The sequence below is a fragment of the Gavialis gangeticus genome, unplaced genomic scaffold, assembly GCF_001723915.1.
Source record: "Gavialis gangeticus isolate Ggan-Ray unplaced genomic scaffold, GavGan_comp1, whole genome shotgun sequence".
Classification (NCBI taxonomy): Eukaryota; Metazoa; Chordata; order Crocodylia; family Gavialidae; genus Gavialis; species Gavialis gangeticus.
In genome coordinates, this window is record NW_017728995.1 from 562,404 (window position 1) to 575,245 (window position 12,842).

Consider the following 12,842-nt stretch of genomic DNA (forward strand, 5'->3'; position numbering starts at 1 on the left):
TGCTGGCAGGGAACTGCCTCCCTGGCCTCAGTCTGAGTTTATATATATAGATCAGCTGACACTCAGCGGTTGCCCCAGCGACCAGCACCTATGCCTCTTTATTACTATTCGGGCTGCCCTGGTAGCTAGCAGCTGGGCTCCCCACTCACTGCTAGGGCTCTCTCTCCCTAGCGGTTTCTACCCTAAGGAGCAGGGCACTTGTGTGCTCTGCGACACATACCTCCCCTCTTTATAGGAGCAGAGCACTAACCCATAGTATGCTTATCCGCTATTTTATATTTAGCTTGAAATTCTGAAAAAAATTTAAGCTGAAAATATTTTTCACTACTGTTTGCTAATAGCCTGAAATAGTAAAGAGATTTGAAAGAGTCCAGAGGAGAGCCACGAGCATGATCAGAGGGCAAGAGAACAGGCCTTATGAAGAGAGGCTATGAGCTATGGGATTCTTCAGCCTGGAGAAGCGCAGGCTTGGGGGTGACATGGTGGCAGCCTATAAGTACGTAAGGGGTGCGCATCAGGATCTGGAGGAACACCTGTTCACCCGAGTGCCCCATGGGATGACAAGGTTGAACAGTCACAAACTCCTGCAAGACCGTTTTAGGCTGGACATAAGAAAAAACTTCTTTACTGTCCGAGTCCCCAAGGCCTGGAACAGACCCCCCCCCCCCAAGAGGGGGTGTAAGCACCTACTCTGGACACTTTCAAGAAACATTTGGATGTTTATCTTGCTGGGATCCTTTGACCCTGGCTGACTTCCTGCCCCTTGGGCACAGGGCTGGACCCAATGATCTTACAAGGTCCCTTCCAGCCCCAATAAAAAATAAATAAAATAAATACAAATAAAATTGTCATTAATAATTTTGGATCCATTTCTTTGCCTAATGTTAAATACAAGTTTAGTTAATCGTAATAAAGTCTCATTGATGAAAGAGATTTTATCAGTTGAATAGGTCAACAGTACAACCCACTGAAAATAAAGCTGTGACTAAAGTCAAATAGTTACCTGTCCTACTATGGAACTGCTACTTTCAGTACAGAAGTCTTTCCATACCTATAGCTCACTTGTGTGTTAGAGCAAATTCAGCTGAGCCTGATAATTTTGCTGTCTGTGTATCTTATATTTTCTCTGTCTTCTATGTATTTTTATTTTACCAACACAGATAAAAAGAAACTACTGTAGTTACTATATTTATAAAACAATTTGTCTTTTTAATTTTTTTGAGCAATGAAAGATTTTCCATTCAATTACATTATTTCTGAAGTAGTTCAACATGAAAATTAACACCTGGAAGCTTGTAAAGTAACCAAGATAAGTATAAATACACTAAAAAATTCCTGTCAATCTTCCATCTTGTAATGCACTTCAAAATTAATTATATTGCACATTCAGATGCTTACATGTATTGTGCACACTGAATACTAAAAATATGAATATATATGAAGCCAAATAAAATGCAATACAAATAAACCCTACAACATGTCCTCAGGAAACTAGTGTAATCTTTTTAGAAAATCACCAATAAATTTTACTGTGTGTACTATTTTTGATTCCTCCCACTAAGTTACATGTTTATATAAGCCTTAAATTCATCCAAGAAACTGTACCCTTTCTATTTAGGAAGACATACAAAGAAGACCTTTAAAACATGAGTAGGAGCTAAGATAAGTACTTAAAATATACCAGAAAACTGATTTTCCATCACATAACGACAAAGGGTTTTTAAGGACTTCATACAATTTTTCCTATTGGTTACTTCCATAAGAACAATATTTAAATATTCTAATTGCTTGAGAAAGTTGAGATACAAAAAGTGAGAGTGCATGTGAAAACATAGTTGCACACCATTTTGAATAGTAACATTCTAAGCTGTTACTATTAAGACACAAAAGATCTCAATTTTTATTTCAGTTACATGTATACCATCCCAATAAGCATGTGATCTTGCATATCTAACTGTCAGAAGAAAATAGCCCGCCACTTTTATTAGTATGTCCCGGGAAGCAAAGCAGTAAACGGGACTCACCTGCAGCTCCGGACGAGACGCGCACGAGGCGGAGGGAGGAGCCCGCGTGGCTCATTAGCTGCCTTTTTATTCAATTACAACCAGCTGGTGACATCACGGATGGACGCCGGCTGGCAGCGATAAAAATGGCGGCTGCAACTGCGGAGGGCCCAGATAGCCCAGGCAAGGAGCAGCGACTGTCACCAACAGCGAGAGGAGCAGCGGCTGCAAGCAACGCGGAGCCAGGAAAGCCGGCAGAGGTGTGGACGGAGCGGAACCAGACTTCCCAGCCAGAGATGGCCCCAGACAACGCTGGAGCTAGAGGCACAGCACCTGAGGATGCAGTGGGAAGGATACCAGGGAGTGAAGCGACCCACAGGTAGGGTGCCAGAACGACGGGGCGCGGAGACAGCCTCGCCAGGGAGGAGAGACCCCAGGAGAGCCCCAAGGGGGAACAGCCGGGGCGGGCATCGCCGCCAGGCAAATAGAGTATTGAGCAGGAGGCGGGACCGTTGGAAGTGATCGGTCCGGGATGGGCCAGAAGAATGCCGGGGAGGGCTCAGAGCAGACTGCTTAGCGGATAGGGAGACGCTGGGCAGGCAGCATTTCTTTTGGTTGCTTTGTTCGTTTAACCCTGGCTAAGGGAGAAAGAGCTAGGGGAGCGTGCCCACAGATTGAGGCTGAAGGGAAGCCTCTGTGAGGCCTGAGTTTTCTTTGATTTTCCATTCCCTGAAGGGAGGGGAGCAGACCAGGAGGGCTGTGGATCCAAGCTGGCCGGTGATCACCACGACCGGGACTTGTGGTCGCTTAGGGGCAGGCCAGGCGGTGTCACCCCACGGCTGGGGAACAAGACCAGAAGATGAGGGATGCACCGAAGGTGGCATGAGGCTGGGGTGAAGGGGTGGCGGAGCCCCGTGAAGTGACCACCGAAGGATCCGGGCCACGGAGTATCCCGCGAACCGACCCCTTACACAGAGGAACATCAAGTCATGGCGGGCGAGAACAGGGTTGGGGACATGGAGAGAAGAGAGCTACTCCGACACCGACAAAATCCCAAAAGGTGTTTGACATCTACCTGCAAGGCAAAAACCGCTCGAGAATGGTTAATTGAAGCCCGGCAGTCACATAGTGCATTGTAGCATGAGAACTAAACGAATTAAATGTAGGATTACATATGGCCTCTAAAACAGTATCAGCAGATTAGCAGCCTCCATTTTCCTACTTAACTGCAGTGGATCTCCCCTGCCTTACCTAGTCAGACAGGTGTTGCTCATGAATAAGTTTTGGCCCAGAAAAAGGTCATTTAATAATCTCAAAAATTAGAAACAGAAAATACATAACAGATAATTTCTCTACTTTCAACAGGGAAGACTTTAAGTCAAAGTCTGTTCTCAGTTGCACAGAAGTCACAAAAGTTTTGCTCCAAAATATCTAAGAATTGAATTTGATCCAAAGACTCCTAGTAAAGAATGCATCAGCTATAAAACCAATGATATTAAATATGCTGCTAACTAAATGTAAGTTGATAAATAGACACACACACACACACACACACACACACACACACACACAGGGATCCAGTCAGTTACCAGAGCTTGCAAAGCTATTTAGTTCTGATGTGTGCATTTTGACATTCTATTTCTCCATCTATAAATTCAGGCCCATTGACTACCATAGAAAAAACTTTGGGATTATCCTACAACTTTCATAGTAGTAAGATACTTTTACCGATTACAAATAACAGCACTGGTAATACTAACCACTAGTTACTAATAAATCACCACCACATTACACATTAATATCAAAGAAAACTACACTGTCAGCTCTACTTTACATGTACCATATCTGCATCTGTGGTTGAGCACAGTATAGAAGTACGTTGATATAGTTCTGTAATTAGGGACCTATTTCAATTGCAGCAAGACAGAGTTTTTCACGGCCCATGTATGGTGCGCAAAGCCAATTTCACAGACATTTTGTGGCAGCCCCTTCCCTCAACACTGACTGACAGAGAGGTCCCGCAGAGGAGGGACGAGGGGGTGGCTGCCATCTTGATTACTGGCTGCCCTTCGTGACACCCTGCCCCTCCGCACTCACTGGTGAAGAGGCCCATTGTGCCACCTCACCAGCCAGCACCTTCCCCTCCCAGCGCAAAAGATTGGGGACCCAGCATTTTATTTTTAAAGGTTTTGTTGTTGCTGCCGATTTCGCGGACAATCCCAGATTTCACAGTTTCTGCAAAATCCACAAAATGGCAGATTAGGTAAGTCCCTATCTATAATAGACTGGATAATAATATGTTGGGCTATGATTGCAGAATACTCTACCAGAAGGATGCTTACTAATTTTATCAGGTTGTGCAATATTAACAGAAAGATTGTGTTATGGCTTCCACTTGCAGCTGCATAAGATCTACATTCATGAGGGCTTCATTTCTGAGTATTATACAGAATCAAGCACATTGTCAGCATGAAACATTTATAGAATATGGCATTTATAGAAACTGCCAGTTAGAAAACAATTTATCTACTGTTTTCCTTTTTGAGAAAAGTGTTGTCTTACTGTCTCCATCAGCATTTCATTTTCTCAACACCCCTTCTGGTCTTCTCCCCTGCTCTTCTGCACATGCTTAGTAGCATACAACTGACCAGGTGTTAAATCAATACACTAGTCCAACAACTAAAATTCAGAGGCATGTCAAGTAAATCAAATACCAATGAGTCTACTTGTTCTTTCAGCAGGATTTTACAGGTAAATAAGGCATTCAACTTCTGCTGTCTACTGTAACGTCTTTAAAAAACAGTATGGTAAAGGTAACATTTGCAAGTATAAATTTGTTCAGTGCAAACACTGTACTTTAAAAACAAAACATTAGTGATTTCATTCCAGCAGATATCTGAATGGAAAAGGTAAACTCAAACCAAAAAAACACACATACCTCGTAATTTATTTGGAATATTAGGATATACCGGCAATAACAATAACACTACAAAACTGCAGTAAAAAGTAATAGCTGAAGACTCCTTGTTGCTGTACATTAGTTCAGTATCTTGACTGATCTGCAATTGATATTTTCATACACTAGCAGAAGAGTTATGCATAGATATTACACCTATCATCCCAGAAACTCTCTTTATCAAAAATAAATCATACTTTCCTTTTTTTCCACATGTACACACAGAAAAATAAATGTTTTAGATGGACATTACTGTGTAAGTGTGTGCGTTAATTAGTCTGCTTTCCATCCTCCACTTCTGTGGTTTGGTATTTAATTACAGGGTGGGGTAGTCCTGGGGATACTTATGTTTCTTCCAGTCATAGCCAGAAAACCTCCACAGGAACTGACATGCAAGACTGTGATTTCTACAAGTTATATCTGGTTCTTGGTCAGCAAAACTAACCAAACTTAATTGTTCATTGAAATGTCCATATTACCTACATTTAAACCTTTGTGAAAATAAAAGTACGTAATGAATTCATGTCAAAAACACTAAAAACTATATAAAATATAACATGCTTTGATTTTTACATCAACGAAGTGTGAAAACCTTATTTTTAGAATTATAACTCCCTCTTTTCCTTCTGCCTCACAGATTTCTTCATGTCAACAACTGTGCACAAATATATGTTAAGACTCTTGAAGAAAATATTTATCTTTTGAAAGACAGAATAAGTACACACAAAGGTAACTTTCCATAACTGATTCAGCAAAAATATTTTTTTAAATAATTAATCCAATTGACAACATTAGAAAATGTATTCTTTGTTTGTGTTGTTGAAAATATCATTCAATGCTATTTTAAATAATTTCTTCAGCAAATGATATGTTCACGCAAATAGATTATACCTATTGGCAATATTTACTGATATAAGATTTGAGAATTTTATAAGTAATGTCATCTTTAGGGGAGATAAGATCCATGATGTGGCAAAGTGTTGATTCCATAGATCATTAAATATAAAGGAAAAAAAACCAAAAAGTGTGATAAAATTAAATAAAAAGAATTGAAAGCATACACACAAAATTCCTCCACATTCGGTGACAATTCAAACACAGTGCAAACCTTATTTTGAAGACAGAACAGTAAACTGTGAATCAAGACCTGGCCATGTCAAGAATGTCAATACATAAAGTATAAACCACAAAGCAATTTAACAGAACAGGTCCCTAAATCTTGTCTCTCTTTTTTCCAGAGTTGCTTTGTTTTCTTGGGGTTTATATAAACAGATTCCAAGACAAGGTCCTTGTTCTTTGGGCCTATGCAACAGGAATTCAACCAACCTGTTGGGAGGGGGTAGTTCTGGCGGCTGTGTCAGAACAGTGAGAAGCAGGCTTGCAGGGGAGTTAACCAATTTTAAGATGAAAAAACTGAAAAAGTGAAGTCACTTGCTCCCAGAGAACAAAGCCCCATAATCTTATCTTTAACCAAAGTGGAACAGGAGAGAGAAAAGAAGCCCAATTTAAAGAACAGACACCAGCATTAGCCGGCCAATAACCCAGTGTAGTCCCTTGTGCAATCCCTTTTAACAAGTAAAAGCAGGAGCATTGAGAGAAATGATTGTCATATAAAATCAATATGTACAATACTTGCATTTGAGCCAGGACTGTACACCTAGAACAGGCAAAGGTGAGAGATCAGGAATTCACTTGATCTTGATTAAAACTCAGATGACGGACAGAAAATAATAATGACACATGATATTAATGCCACCATTATCTAGAGTCTGAAAATACTTGTTGGCCAAGCCCTAACATGTATTTAAGAGTGATCACTGATCAGTTACAGCAGCAGGTGCCAACTTTTTGGCAGGCATACTACAAAATCAGTCCTGCACCCTCCTCAACTGCCACTCCAATCCCCTTCTCCTGCCTGACCTGCTGCTCTGCTTTCTGCTCCCTGCTCAATCTGCCTCTGTGCTTTTTGCTTCTTGACCTGTGCTCCCTGCCTGATTTGTTGCTTTCTGTTCCCTGCCATATCTGACCCCGTGCTGTCTGTTGCCTCCTTTCTCTGCCACATACAGAGGCTTTCTCTGCCATTTGTAGTACATGTGCTGCAGGTTGGCTACCCCAAGTTACAGAGCTGTTATCAATCAGCCTTTTTTTAGTCCCTTCCTACCTTCTGCAGTTCCCCTATTCCTCTCTTGGGATAGGTACAGAAGTTACACATAAACCAAATTACGTGATCAGAAACTGGTTTATGTCTGTAACAGAACATAAGTTCAGCGCACATAAACAAGTTTCAAAATGTCCAAAACTAGTTTGAAATAAACCTGGTTGAAGGTAGTATCAAACTTAACTGATTGAAGTCAAACCACTTTATGGAACTGTCCCAGACCCCTTCCTGATTTAAGCTAAATCAGAGTCCTCCTGCATCCCAGAATGCTCTGCAGCCCTGGGCTGAGATGGGCTAGGCTGGGCTGTCTGTTCAAGCCAAGCAGGACTGGCCCTGCACCTCTCCTCCCTACCCAGAGCACTATCACCGCTCTGGCTGGCTGGAAAGCGGATAGGGTGGGAAACCTTGCTCTGGGGTGCTGTCCAGTCTGCCTAGAAAGGGGGCAGTAGCCCTTGCCAGGCATTCCAGCCCCCTACTCCCTTGGCTGCTCCAGCAGCAGGGCCAAGGACAGACCCTGGTAGCCTGGGGCGAAGCCAGGGTTTGATCCCCCCCATTGCAGAGGAGAGAGAAGCACAGGCATCGACAGGCTCCACTCATGCACTGGGGGACCAGATGCCAGTAGCCTGAGGGGAAGTGGGGTTTAAACCCCCACCCCGTCATTGCAGGTAGCAGAGGCACAGACACAGTGCCCTGAGCCGAGTCCCTCCAAGGAGCGGGGAAGGGAGATGTGATCTGGCTGCATGGGTTGGAGGGAAGAGGGGGGCCAGGGCTAGTTACACAGCCTGACTCACTTTTGGCTCCCACTGTGGCAGCCCCAGGGGCCAGGCCTTCACTTCCCACCACCTCCCATCTCCAGCCCCACACAAGGGCCACAGTTCCTCAGAAGGCTGCAGCTGCAGTGAAGCTCTCTGCCCCCCTCCCTCTCCCAGCAGCGGCCACAAAGCAAACTATCGAGGTAGGCAGAGGTGAAGCACCTGTCACCCACTGCCCGCTGGCAGGGGCAGGGGGAGGCACCACCACAGCCCAGTCTGGCCCGCTCCTGTGGCCCAGCGATGTAGACAGTGACTGGCCCACAGCAGCCCACCCCCAAGCGCCCAGCACTACCACAAGCAGGCATCAGGTGACAGGCGCCTCACCTGCACCCACCATGATGGTTCTCTCCACCACCACTGCCAGGAGAGATAGGGGCAGGCTGCCACAAGCCTGCCATTGCCTACACACCTGGGCCGGGCTGCACTGGACCAGGCTGCAGTGGTCCATTGTCTCCCCACCACCACCACTGCCCATGCCCCTGGCGCACTGCAGCCACCCCAAGTGCCTGGTGCCACAGTGAGCAATCAGTGGGTGGCAGGAGTTTCACCTCTGCCCACTGCCAGGAGAGGGAGTGGGGCAGAGAGCAACACTGAAACTGCAGCCTACCAGCAAACTGCAACCCATACATGGAGCTAGAGGTGGGAGGCAGCAGGCGCTAACCCCCACCCTCTGGGGCTGCCCCAGCCTGGGCCACACTGCCACAGCGGGAGGCAACAGTGATTCAGGCTCCGTAACTAACCACAGCTTCCCCCACACCCTTGCAGTCAGGTCACATCCCCCTCCCTGCAGCTGGCTGGCCGCTCCTCTGAGGGTGCCCCCAGCGCTGCTGCCTGCAATGGGAGAATCAACCCTTGTGCACGGCCCCAGATGCACAAGTAGAGTCTATCCGTGCTCGTACCACCCCACGGCAATGGGGAGATTAAACCCCTGCTTCCCCTCAGGATACCAGGGTCTGTCCCCATCTCTGCTCCTCCCACCTACCAGTGAGTGGGCGGAAGCGGGGGTGCTGGGGACCCCTGATGGGGGCTGCTTTTCCACTCCCCCTCCAGGCAGACCTGGGTGGGATCCCTGCAGACCAGGGTGGGGGTTTCAACCCGTCCCCAACCATACTCAGGCCTGCCTGGGGCTGGCCATGCCTCTTCCCTTGGCTTAGTTTCCCTGTAGCCGAGGGCCCGCTCCAGCAGTGCCTCCCTGCCCCCAGCTTCTGGCCTGAGCCACTGCAGGCACATGGCTGAATTTCTGGAGTCAAAAGTTAATGTCTATTCATTTGGAAATTGGTTCAATCTATGCAGGTTAGACTAACCTGAAAAGATTGAATCAATTCAGGCTCCAGCTTTCTAACTGTCTGTCTCTACCCTTGGGGACTAATCCTATAAAGTGCTGAGTGGCAAAATCTCCCATTGGGCTTAAGTAGAAAGCACTGGACCACTCACAGGTTTGGGCCCTACATGCATGCTCATTTGAGCCATTGTTATGCTACCACCAACACAGACTAACATATAAATTGGCAGGAAAGGAGGTATATTTTCACATTTCACAATGACAGGGCAGGTGTCCAAGTTCCACAAAGGAAATAAAGAAAGAGCTTTGGTTCATGAATCATTTTTAGTTGGGTCCTAAGAAGTTAAACGATAAACCATGACACTGATTTTTTAATAGAACTTTGCTAGATTAACCTCTACCCCTGTCAGTCATTCTTGATATATGTGGCATACATTATACCATGAGCTCAAGAAGCTTCTTAATTCTCTCATGGGAAGTTGTACTACAAGGTTAAATGATCTCTTGTAGCTCTAACAGCTGAACTCCCACAATAATTTATGTATCTGCTTCATTAATAATTATTTTGTTTATGCCTGTTTACAGACAAATATCAAAACAATGAACACTAGGATACAGGTTTAAATCCATTATACAAGATGAAACAAAATACACCAATTAGCAGGCCTCTTACACTTCTGTGCACCTATGTGACGCAAATGTCATAAATATATTTCCCAGAATTAGTGACCAAAGGATAGCTGATGTTATCAAACATACTTCGGAAAAGGAGGTCACTAAAATAAGGAAGTATCCAATGTCACTAAAGACATGGCTTCTATAAATATTATATAAATGACTTTTACTGCAGCAGTATGTTCCATTTGCAAAAAAATGCTATCTGTGGTATAAAAATGATGGTCTTATAGCCAAAGCCAGGAGACCTACTTCATACTTTGGTCTACTACAAACTTAGTGCATTTTTTACTTCCCCCAGGTGAATTACATCCATTTTTCCATCTGTGAATCAGGGCTAATTTCCTATTGCCCAGGAAGGTTATTGGACTTCTTAATACAGTGTTTCCCAAAGGATGCATACAACGCACTAGTGTGCCGCAGGAGTGGCAGAAGGATGCTGTAAAAATTGGGTTGGATTGGGCCCTAACCTGGCTGGCCTGCCCTGGCAGAATGAGGTTTCACCCACATGGCTCCTAGCACCTGGAGAAGGACCCACACGCAGGACTGGGCCCATGGACCAGATGTGGTCTGCAGGCCACTGAGAGTTAAGTGTACCACCAATTTTAATATGGAAATAGGTGCCCGGCATACCAAATGCTGGCAAACACTGTTTTAACAGAAGAGCTTTTCAATTCACAGATGGAAAGAAATATACAGCAACTTAGCCTAACTGATAGCGTATCTGACTTAAAACACAAGAGACTTGAGGCTGTACTCCCAACTCTGTGACTAGCCTACTGTGTGATGCTGGCTAAGTCACATCACTCTGCTGCCTCAGTTTGACCATCTTTAAAATGGGGACAATCATGCTTGCTTACTTTGTAAGACACTTCAAAAGCTACTGATAAAAAGTGTTCTATTAGGGCTTGATATTATTATTTACAGAGGCTGTTTTGCTTAGCTGATAGAGTAGTGGCCTAGGACTGAGTGGTGTTAAGGCATGGACACACAAGCTTGCTGTGGCAAAGCAAAAAGGGCAGGGATTTACCATGCCAGCTGCTCTATGGGAACTGTCCACATGCATGCTCTTGCCCCATGGAAAATGAAAGCATATTCATTCAACTGCCTTGAATGAAAGGCGCTTTCACTGATGTCTAAGTTAGCATGGCTTAGCTTTCATCTTTCACAGGTTAATGGCATACACATGGGTAGTTACTGTGGATCAACCAACATGTGGGTAAATTCCTAATCCCTTTTACCTCACCAAAATGAATCCATCTGCAAATACCCCTAGATTCTATTACCAGCTTGGTTGGTAACCTTGGGCAAGTCCCTTCAACTGTCTGTACCTTGCTTTTCTCATCTGTATTCTGGGAATAATGACGTATACATCCTTTATAAGTACTCTGAGGTCAAACGATAAGTGCTATAAAAGAGGGAGACGTACAATTACAACCTGCGAAGCCCTGGCAATGATACCAAAACCCATTAACTCTGAATGCCCTTTTTTGCTACTTTGCTTCTCAGTTATTTAACAGAAGCACTGACATTCATTATAAGGGAAACAATGGGAAAGGCAAACTTCACCTCTCAGGTGACTCTCCAACAACTCTACAAGTTTCCCTCCATTTATGCTATATGTGCATTCCCGGAGAACAATGCATAAATCGAATTCACATAAAGCAAACCCAGTTTACAATATAACAAATAGGGATAGGTTCCCATGGAAGTGAGGGAGGGAGTGAGGCTGGGACTAGGGAAGGCGTGGGGGGAGGTGTGCCGCTTCTGGGGCTACGCAAGGCAGCAAAGCAGAGGGAACAGAGGGGCACTCATCCCAGCCCTGGCTGCAGCCGGCTGCACCACGCTCCGCCTGTCCCCACTCACTCCTGCTCCTGGGCTGCACCGTGCCCTGGTGTGGGCAGCTGGCGTCAGCTGCTCCCAGGGCTGGGGTGAGTGCTGCGCCCCATGCTGCCCGGGTCTCCACTTGTCCACACTCACCCCAGTCCATGCTGGTGTGGCCCTAGGAGCAGCCAACACCAGCTGCCTGCACCACAGCACCATGCAGCCCAGGAGCTGGGGGAAGCCCAGGCGTGCGGGGACAGGCAGAGCATGGTGCAGCCCAGTGGCTACAGGCAGCTGGAGCCAGCTGCTCCCAGGGCCACTGCAGCCAGGGCTGGGGTGAGTGGGGACACAGCCCCTTCCCCTCCCCCCAGACTTACCTGCTTGGGCAGGCGGGGAAGGGGGGTATCTATGCTGATCGCATAGAGAGAATTTACCTCATATAAAACAAATTATGGGTCTAAGTATGCTCATTACATAAGAGCAAATTCGCTTATAATGTACCAGCATAAATCAAGGGAAACCTGTATTTGGTATCTAAGAGTGTTTTGGGCCCATTTTACACCCTGCAACAAGGCATATGCTCACTGAGCCCCCAGGAGCAACCGTGGGCATCCCTTCTCCTAGTCCTGGTGAAGCTCTTTAGCAGTTTGTACTTACTCAGGGGACACCAATGACCCTGACTACACAAAAACAGGGGCGGGGGTGCTCGCCAGTCCGTCGACGATCTCAGTGAAGCCCACCTACCCCGATTTCTAGACGGGGGCTGCGGTGGAGGGCAGCGGTGCTAGCCCTGGCAGAGCAGGGTACCTGCTCTTCACGGCCAAGAGCGCTGGCCCACCGAGGAGCTCAACCCAAAGCCAGGGCCAGGACACAAGCAGCCCCTCCCTTTGCCCCTTCCTTGCCAGCCGGCTCCAGGGCCCCCCTCGGGCCACATGCAGCCACCCCACGGGGCCGGGCCGGGCCGGGCCGGGCACTCACTTGAGGAAGTAGCGCTGCCCGGTGTGCGTGAGCGCCATCTCCCAGCCGGGCGGCAGCGGCAGCTCGTCGGTCACGTCGTAGGAGCGCTGGCGGAGGTGCGCGTGTTGCTGCGCCGAGCCCGGGGCGGCGGCGGCGGCGCCCAGCAGCGAGGCGG

General features: G+C 46.4%; 1 protein-coding gene across 1 annotated transcript in view; it reads right to left on the reverse strand.

Moving 5' to 3' along the window:
- Window positions 1-12,842, reverse strand: part of WWTR1 (WW domain containing transcription regulator 1) — a 160,138-nt gene that overhangs the window by 147,030 nt on the left and 266 nt on the right. The window contains 1 exon segment of the mRNA XM_019503126.1: window positions 12,689-12,842. This exon segment is cut by the window's right edge and continues 9 nt beyond it. Within this exon segment, the coding sequence (XP_019358671.1) occupies window positions 12,689-12,842 (154 nt within the window).